The 10,176-nt window shown below is 31.9% G+C and overlaps 1 protein-coding gene across 1 annotated transcript; it reads right to left on the bottom strand.

Moving 5' to 3' along the window:
* Window positions 1–3,127: 3,127 nt before the first annotated feature.
* On the bottom strand, window positions 3,128–6,005 carry LOC123211799 (low affinity inorganic phosphate transporter 1-like). Its single transcript, XM_044630705.1, has 2 exons — window positions 5,866–6,005; window positions 3,128–4,937 (listed from the first exon to the last, which is right to left on the bottom strand). The coding sequence occupies exon 2, from the start codon at window positions 4,888–4,890 to the stop codon at window positions 3,346–3,348; it is 1,545 nt and encodes a 514-aa protein (XP_044486640.1). The 5' UTR covers window positions 4,891–4,937; window positions 5,866–6,005; the 3' UTR covers window positions 3,128–3,345.
* Window positions 6,006–10,176: the final 4,171 nt, after the last annotated feature.

The raw sequence follows: 10,176 nt of genomic DNA on the forward strand, positions 1-10,176 counted from the left end.
ATATTTATTGTGTATATATATACATTTTAAATGTTTATTTTATGACCTATATAACTATAATTCAATTGTTATTTATTAAGTACGATAGAAAGTGAATGATTTTTAATATGTAAAAATTGTAATCCGAACATGATAAAACTGTATTTTTCAATTTAGTTTAGTTTAGTTTAGTTTAAAGCGTAAAATAATTTGGTTTAGTTAGGAATTTTTTAAACTATTTTTTTACAAGTATTACTATGTACACAATTTTATACACACACAGTAACATGTTGTCATGCGATTAGATAGTTTTGAATTAGAGATAAAATGATATTTAATCATATGGTGATATGTTATTGTTTATGTATAAAGTTATGTATATTATTTGTATATATAATTTTGTTATTTTTCAGTTTGATTTGAAAAAGTTTTTAAACTGTTTTAAACCAGACTATCCAAAACCCTAGCTAGTTGCATCTACAAGGAAATTAGGAAAACTCTACATGGCCCAGGGCTTTTATATTTTCCTTATTGGACTTGAATCTGGATCCCATTCTAAAGCCTATTCTTGTTAGCCCATCATACTTGTATCTTATTCATGAGAATGAAGTCACCACTCCTGAGTTTTGATTTAAAGAAGTCTCTATTAAGTGAAAGGATTAAAAGGTCATTTTGCACGTATTTTTATATTTAATCTTTCTTTTTTTTTATTTTTTATTTTCCTATTTATTCTTTTTATTTTTATTTTCTCCATTATTTTTATTTTCCAAGTTTGATGGGTGAACTAAATTTCTTTTAAATATATGGGTGTTAATGAGAATTTGGGATTTTTTTTAGAAATTCAAAAAAGTTTATGGGTGTTTTTAAGAATCTTAAAATTTAATAATACCCTTTAATGATTTAAAAAATAACAATTACAACCTCAAATAAATAACCAAAATAAAACATTTTAAAGTAAGTTAAAGTTTTGATATTTTTTATGAGTGCAAGTGGTAAAATTTTTGAGTAGTAAGATGTATTTGTAATTTAACATTTATATTAAGAATTAGTGACAATTTTGTAATCTCAATAAAAAGATAAAACAATTATTTCTAGGAAACCAATTAGATTCACTCATAGAAGTGTATGATGGGTGGAAATTTGACTTTTTAAAACTTTAAAGGTAGACAATGTCATTTGATCAAATCTTGGGTGGCAACAGGCAATTTGGCTCCATAGAACTATAAAGGCCAAAAGACTATTTTCCACCCAAGGTATAGTGAAATCCCAAACTCCCACCCTCTAAATTTAAAAAACCCAAACACCCACCTACAACTAAATTTTTGTTAAAAATTTCAGTTAAAGTTAGGGGTATTTATTAAAAAAATTAAAGTTTTATCACATTTGCCTCCCTCATGTTTAAAGCTTACATTTTCCCCTAACCCAAAGTTTGAAAAGTGACCAAAATCCCCTTAGGATTTGTTCCTCTTCCTCTGACACTGATTTCTCCTTCCCCGCCTATTGATTGTCCTCTCTTACGCCCTTATCTCTCCTCCGGTCTCTCTCCTTTGCCTCTCTGACCGTTTTTTATCAGAGATGAGATGAAATTAGACAAAAACGTGTCATCTTCATTGAGACGAAGATGACACATTTTTGTCTGAGTTTTGTCTTCATCTCCAGACAAAGATGACGGAAAAGACAAGGAAGAGAAACCGAAGGAGAGATAAAGGGAGAAGAGAGGATGACCGACAACTGGAAAGGAGAAATTGGCATCGGAGGGAGAGGAATAAACCCTAGGAGGGTTTTGATCACTTTTCAAACTTTAGGTTAGGGGGAAAAAGTAAGTTTTTAAATATAGGAGAGAAAAATATAATAAAACTTTAATTTTTTAGTAAATAATGGTTCCACCCTTAATTTTAACTAAAAATTTGGTTGTAGGTGGGTGTTCAAATTTTTAAAAGTTTGAGGGTGGTAGTCGAGATTTCATTATACTTTGGATGGGACATAGTCTTTTGGCCAACTATAATTTTTTTTTTTCTTTCATACCATTGAGCTTGTCCGCTTGTGTCACGTTTAGCCCAAATTTAGGTAGTACAAATTTAATTTATACACAAGTTTTGTCTATTATATTAGCCATCAGGCGTAGGTAGACATGGTCTAAATATGGCAGTTGTATCTACTCAAATTGAGATCACTCCTTTTGACCAATTCTATCTTACTTGTATCATCACACAAGAGCAAGAGTTCCGTGATTCAGCCGTTTTCAGAAAGTTAATACTATACGTATTAATTTTAAATATATAAATAAATATATATTTATATATATATTATTATATAATTAAATATTATTTTATCTTTAATTTAAAATTATTTAATTATATAATAATATATATAAATATTTATTTATATATATATATAAAATAAATAAACATAATTTTATTATTCCGTAACACCCTATTCACTAACTTTCCTAATTTATCTTAAGAGCTAGACCCCACTTGCTCATCAAAATTGTCTTTGCATGCGAAATTTCTTGGAAATTCCAGAGTTGGTGGCACGTCTTATCATGTAGGTCACCCTTCATATGCATTTTCTAAGGAAAACAATCTGTCATATGCTACCATAACATCACTTCTTTATGGAAGTTTGGCTTGGAAATGCAAGGCCTTAACACTCCATAAGTCATGGGAGTAGATCCAAACTGAATTTATTTAAGTTTAAAAAATAAATTTGATTTAAATAAATTCAAAATAAATTAAGTTTTGAATATAAAAATTAAATTTTTTTTAGTTTAAGTTCAAGATCGAGTCTAAAGAATGTTTAACTCGTTAAACTCATAAGCTTAAAATTTTTTTATACAAATTAACTAAAATAATAATATTGTTTTGACTAATATATATTAAAATGACATTATTTTAATTATGCTTTGCTTGGTTCGACTCAACATTATAGCAGAACTCAAGCTCCACTCCCCTCAAGCAAGCTCAACTTAAATAACTTTGAAAAGAGCTTGACAAACTCAAGTTCAACTTAATTTGAATCGAACTTTGTAGGTTATAAGATCACCATCTTGGTAACATTATTTGATGCCAAGTTGCTAACATGATTGTCCTTGAAATTAAAGCTGTTGGACAAACTGAAGAAACAAACATTAATTTACAAATCAAAGTCTTCTAATTTATGTGCCCTTTCAATTGCCTGGCATGATAAAGAAAGAACCACAATGGACAAGAAACCATAAAACTAAAATTTATACGCTATTTTACTAATTCAACTTTAATATGAAAAAGCACAAAAGTTTTAGAGTATTGTGAGGCAATCCTCCCAAAGAGATTTCCAGGAGGCTGGAAAATTATACTAGGATTTTGTATTACAAGGCCTGATGAATTAAACTTGAGTAGTTCTTCCTGTCTCATTTTCTGCTTCAGCTTCACCTGACATTTCTTCCAATGATTTTCCTTTAGATTCAGGAACCAAGAAGGTAAAAACCATGCCTAAAAGATTAACCACTGCAAGAATTATCAGGGCTTTTTTAACTCCACTGTTTGCTATGTATAAGAACCCAAATGAACCCACTATGGCACCTGCTTTTCCAGATGCAGCTGATATTCCATGGCAGGTTGACCTTAACCTGGCTGGAAATATCTCTGCAGGAACAACAAATGTGGTGGCATTCGGACCGAAATTTGCGAAGAAGAAGGTGAATGAATACATCACAACAAACCCAATTCTATTTTCTGGTAGAGTCCAGTGATGATAAGGAATGGCAAGGGCAAACATGAAGACTGTCATGAAGAAGAAGCCCATCAATTGAATTGCAAATCTTCCAATCTTATCAATGAGCGCCACAGTGAACCAATAACCAGGCACAGTGCTGCAAAGAGCTATGAGGGTTTGTGCTCTAGCAATTTTATGAACTTCTTCAAGAGCACTCATGGTACTAGCCTTAGGAATCCAGCCAATGGCACTGAAAATGTCTTTTTGAAATAGATTTTGACTGTAGAAGGCAATGTCCAACAAGAACCATGTGGTCGTTGTTCCAAGCAAGTGGAGTCCATGGCGTTTAACAAACTGAGAGCTGAACAAACCAAATTCTTTCTCTTTAGAAATTTGCTCAACTTTCTCCTGTTCTGCGTCAAGTTCAACTTGAAGAACTTTTGACATATCAGCTGCAGCCTGTTTTGCATTTTTAGCTACCAAGGCAGTGTAACGAGCAGTCTCAGGCATCTTCATACGCCAGTAGTAAGTAAGCAAAGCTGGAACAGCACCAAACATCAGAATTATACGCCAAACATAATCAGCTTCAGGACCAGTTGATCGAATATGATCAGCAGCATAAGTTGGGGCAGGGTATTTGGCCTTAAAAGCAGCTGAAACAATTATAGCAACCATTCCACCAGCCAAGATCCCAAAACCCTGCATGGCAAAAACAGCAGCAATGAAAGCACCGCGAGTCTTTTTGTTGGCATACTCAGACATAATTGTTGCAGACAATGGATAGTCACCACCAATGCCAAATCCCAACCAAAATCGAAAGAAGCAAAGTGTAGCCATAACTCCTTTTGGACTACTACCAAAGGAGAGACCAGAAGCGACTGAACAAACGACCATGAGCATAAGGGTCATGCCATAGACACGCTTTCTGCCCATTTTGTCACCAAGCCAACCAAAGAAAAGCTGGCCCGTAAGAGTACCACAGAAGGCAACACCAGTAACGGCTGAAGAAACATTTTCAGGGAGAGAGCCGGGCGTTGACGAGTCTTCCTTATAGTAATATATGCGGCCAAGCAATTTTGTGACAAGGGAAATGCAAAAGAGATCATAAGCATCAGTAAAAAACCCCATGCCAGCGATCACAATTGCAGTGAAGTGATACCACTGTGTCTTGGCAATATCAAGTGCATTAAGCACTTGCAACTGTTCCCCCGCCATGTCAAGATCTTCTCACAAGCTTTTGCTCCTTGTTGCAAAAATTTTCCCTGTAAAAAAAAAAAAAAAAAAGAACTGGCTTGCTTATGCTATGTGGGTGTGTTCTTATATAGCCATAGAATGCGACTCCATAGACATGAGAAGAGTCAATGGGTGACTTTGATTCACCCAACTTAAATTATTGTACCAATCAAGAAAGAGAAACATCATTGGCAAGCCAGAACAAAAAATGCCAGTTTTTCCACAGCCGTGTGAGCCTATCTTTTTCAAGTTACAGGATCATTTTTAAATAATGTTTAAGTAGATGATGACTGTAGAAAAGTTAAATTAAATGTCTCAATAAATAATACTAAAACAAACCGATGCTTAAAATAACATTAAAAAATATTAATACAATTTTGACAAGATAGTAATCAGAGAAAAAAATCCCAAATATTTACAAGAGGATAGCGTAACGAATTAGCCATCAATAAAATACAGAGTTTCTACCTGCCTCAAATGAACAGGCATGGCAGAGAAGGCAACCAGGCAAGGCTGTTTTTTATATGATAAAGAATCGTGTGGTAAAAGACAATCTTGTTTTTTCGCCGACCAAAGTTTTTTGGTTTGTTTGCCCTTGCCCTTGAAAAAGAACGGGCTTAGGTTGTTTTCGGATCTTTATTCTTAAATATATATTCTTTTATAAATTAAAAAAAAAAAAAAACAATCTTCAAAAACAAAATACAGGTATTAAGAAGCTCTCTGTTCACAAGCAAACACATCAAACATGTACAGAGCTTACTCAAACAATATTGACAGTTTCCCTGTTTGGTTTGATCGATTTAACTCCAAAGAGATGAGTCGACTCAATATAATTTACACCCAACTATCAATACAAAAGAAGATAGGTCTCAAACGTATTAAAAATATATTCACAGATAAAGAAATCTGTGGCTGAAGATGAAGATGAAAATCCCTCAAAAATATAATGTAACATACCTTTGATGCGATGGAAGAAGAGTATTATGAGTCTGATCGAGTGGAAAAAGAGCACGAAAAAGAGTTTTTCTTTTACTTTACGAGATTCAAAGGGACAAAAGGTGAAGTTCCGAGGGATACGGAGGAGATAAATTCTGGCTGGTTGGTTCCGTATTTAACTGCTACAACAACCCTCTCTGTTTTCACTCGTAGTTAGAATCTCTGAGTTTTACTTAATGTATTCTAATCTATTCACACTTATCTATGTAAATTATTGTGTATATATATATATATATATATATATGATGTCGGTGAAAAACATGTGTTAAATTAATACAATATATATATTAGCGATATAAATTAATAAATATTTTTAGATAAAATAATTATTTATAGGTGTATGTAAAAAAAATATTAATTATAATTTTTTATTATTTTATTTTTTAAAAAAGTGTATCAAATCATACTATATACATAATATAAAAAATTTAGTTTTTGATATATGATATATGATTCTAGTGTTATGAATCTACTTAGTTAAATTTTTAATTTTTGTCATCTTATTTGGATGTTTGTATTAGTTTATTTATTAATAAATCTATGTGTATTTATTTTAAGTATACAAGTGATATACACTTATATGTATTATTATATAATTAAATAATTTTAAATTAAAAATAAAATAATATTTAATTAAATGATAATATACATAAGTATATAAATACTCAAAATAGATTAGGATAATATTACTTTTTATTTATAAACATTTTTTTATCCCATGGTTAACAGTTTTACCGGGTTCTCCACGTTTTAGTTTTATTTTTGTGATTAAAGCACCAGTCAATTTTTTATAGCCCCCAAAAGAGTTGTTCCACCCAAGGTATGGCAAAAACCTGGTGACCCCTTTTAACTTTTAAAAATTTAAATATCTACTTAAGAGAAAAATTTAATTAAAAAGTTCAATCAAAATTAATAGTAAAATTATCATTTAATAAAAAATTTAAAAATCATAAAATTCATTTATTTTCTCCCTTAAGTTTAAAAAACCGATAACTTCACCTTGCCTAAAGTTTTTAAACTTTGAAAAGTAGCATTCCCCCTCCAAAATTAGGTTTTCTTCCTCCCCATTCCAGCCACTATCTTCGGCTAATGACTATTGGTCTTTCTTCCTCTCAACAATGCCTCTTCCCCTGGTAATGCCTCTCAGTTTGAAGCCCTCTCCTCCTAGACAAAATCTAAACATCCTTTGTCTAGATTGAAAAATCTAGACATCCTTCGTCTAGATAAAAAAATCTAGATGAAGGAGCACTTCGTTCGGAAGACAAACATCTTCTAGACGAGTCATCATCCTAGACAACGACGATTAAAACAAAGGCGTTGTCATATGGATGATGCTTTTGTCGTCCAGATGATAGGCTCCTTTATTTGGATTTTTTGATCCATATGTCATTCAAGGGCTTCGGACCATGAGGCATCACTGAGAGGAAGAAAGATAGGTAGTTGTTCATCGGAGATGGTGGCTAGAGTGGCGAGGAAGAAAACCCTAAGTTTTGGGGGGAGGGGAATGCTACTTTTCAAAGTTTGAAAACTTTGATAAGGATGAAGTTGTTAATTGTTAAAACTTAGGGGGAAAATAATGAATTTTGTGTTTTTTTTAAATTTTTTCTTAAATGACTATTTTATTCTTAACTTTAACTGAGTTTTTTAACAGAATTTTACTAATAGGTGGGTGTTTGGGTTTTCAAAAATTGGAGGGGGTCACTTTGGATTTTCATTATACCTTGGATGGGAACAAGTCTTTCGGCCTTTTTATAATATTTTGGTTTCAATAATGGTGTTATTTTCTTGATGTTAACCAACAAATACATTATTTCCAACGATAGAAATCATTCTTCCAATGCAAATTTGAATATAGAGGACCATTAAAGATCGAAAGATGATTATGGAATAAAATCTGTTTTATTTATAATATGTTTTCATTAATAATGAACATAATTAAGAAAAGAGAATTAATTTAAGAGTATGGTCATGTGCACAACTTTTGTAAATAACTTTATGCATAAACAATAACGTATTATTATGTGATTATATAGTTAAAAATTAAAGATAAAACAACACACAATCATATGATAACACATCATAGCTTGTACACAATGTTGTATACGAAAGTTATGCACATAGTATTATTGTTAATTTAAATTCATGCACCCAAAACAGATCTTCTTATCCATTTGCAATAAATGTTGGATCTCATCAAGTTATGTCAAACTAGTAGAACATTTGAACTTTCAGAGAGAACATTTGGGTTCAAGCTTAAGTCACACTTATTAAACCTTAATTTATCTGATGCAGTGGTTGTAAGTTTGATAATTGTATCTTCGAGTTTTACCCGTCCAACTAGACTAGACGGTTCTCTGATTACAAAAAAAAAAAAGTTAAGGCCAAGTTCCAATATTTTGAATTTCTTTCCAGATAAGACACAAAGTTGCCACAACAATATTAACATATGTAGATTATCTCTTAATCAATTTCAACTGATAATTACTTCCACCATTATAATTATCTTGATGAGATTCTTATTTTGAGTTGTTATAAATTTCACAATCCTACTAAAACAAGGACAATTTTATTCCTTGTAATCTATTAACAATAGAAACTCATTTCTAATATGATATGTTTTAGTTGCATCATCATGCTTCAAATTCAATGGTCCCTATTAAAATAAAATAAAACTATGTGTGCTGATTTATTTGGAGTTTTCAATTTTTAACTATAACATCCTTAGTCTAATAGTTGTCTCACTGTCAAGATATTGTTTATTTTAGATACATAATCTATCATAGTTTTACTTTTGAACTTTGTAACCCAAAATACGTCTTGACAATTTAAAAAGCTTACAGACTATTTAACCAATCAAATTTTCTCACCTCTAACCGATATGGAATGCACAAACGAAGTACAGACAAACCCAACATCTCTCTCGTGTTTTATCGAGGTGAAATTTACCTAAGGGTATCATATACACCCTCCTTATAGAATTTATTGTCCTCGCTAAAGTTTACCCCACTATCGTTCAAGAGGACACGTAAAACTGTTCTAATACTATTTGTAATATCCTTGGTCCAACAGCCCGACTTGTTATTAAGATATTGTTCATTCTAAATATACATTCCATCATGATTTTACTTTTGGGTTTTACAACTCAAAATTTGTTTTGATAGTTTAAAGAGTTCACATACTATTTAATCAGTTAAATCTTCTCATTCTAATTGATGTGAGATGCACAAATAGAATATAGACAGACCCAACATCTCTCTCGTACTTTGCTGATGTGAAATTTGTCTAAAGGTATTACATTAACCTTTAAAATTGGAATGCTAGGCAAAATGAATTCCAAAAGTGGAAATATATGTATAGTCAAAAAGATACAATTAAGAAACTGAACTTCATTCGGAGCATACAAATTTGACAAGAAACTATGCATTATTTGATCTTCTCTTCTCTCATTCACCAGAGAAGAAAGACTCTTGATAAGGTTTCGTTGAAGGTAAGGCAGTTCCATAAGCCACAAATTTCCTGCATGTCTACGCCTGATCAAGTAGGTTGTCTTGATTTTTGAACTGGGAAATCCAACAAGAATTTTTAATGTTTGAATCTTGACTTAAAAAATTAGGCTTCCTGTAATTTCAGTCGATATTAATGGACAAAGGGCCCTCACTCTCTTTGTCAGAAAGATGGATCGGTAAAGACAATTTGTTGAGAAAACGAATCCGGTTGATTCGTCTTTTGTTTCATCTCACAAATCTGATTAATTCGTCTCTCAAACGACTAAATATTATTGAGAGCCTAGATGAAGACAAACGGACTTCCATGGCTTCGGAATCAACAAAGACAAACGATAGCAACCATCGATAAATCAAAGCATGGTTCAACGAAGCGCATGACCCATGCTTCGATTCAACAATTCTTCAGCCATCATTCTTCAAGGAGAGCACCAGGAAGGAAAGAGAGCCCTGGAGAAGAAGATGGGTGGGAAGCCGAAGTTGGTCGATGACAAAGAAGGTTGCCGAAGAAAGATGGAAAAAAAAACCTTAAGGGGGAAAAGTGGAGTTTTCAAAACTTAAGGTTGGGAAAAATTCTTAGTTATTAAAATTTAGGAGGGAAAATGAGATGAAATTTTACTTTTTTAGTATTGAATGTTAAATAACAATGATACATTTCAACTAACAGATTTTATTAATTTTAATCATTAATTGGTAAAAATTTAAGTTTTTAAAATTTAACGAGTGAGAGTATAGGTATTCACTGAACCTTGGGTGGGAATAAGTCTTT

The sequence above is a fragment of the Mangifera indica genome, chromosome 3 (assembly GCF_011075055.1).
Source record: "Mangifera indica cultivar Alphonso chromosome 3, CATAS_Mindica_2.1, whole genome shotgun sequence".
NCBI classification, from domain to species: domain Eukaryota; kingdom Viridiplantae; phylum Streptophyta; class Magnoliopsida; order Sapindales; family Anacardiaceae; genus Mangifera; species Mangifera indica.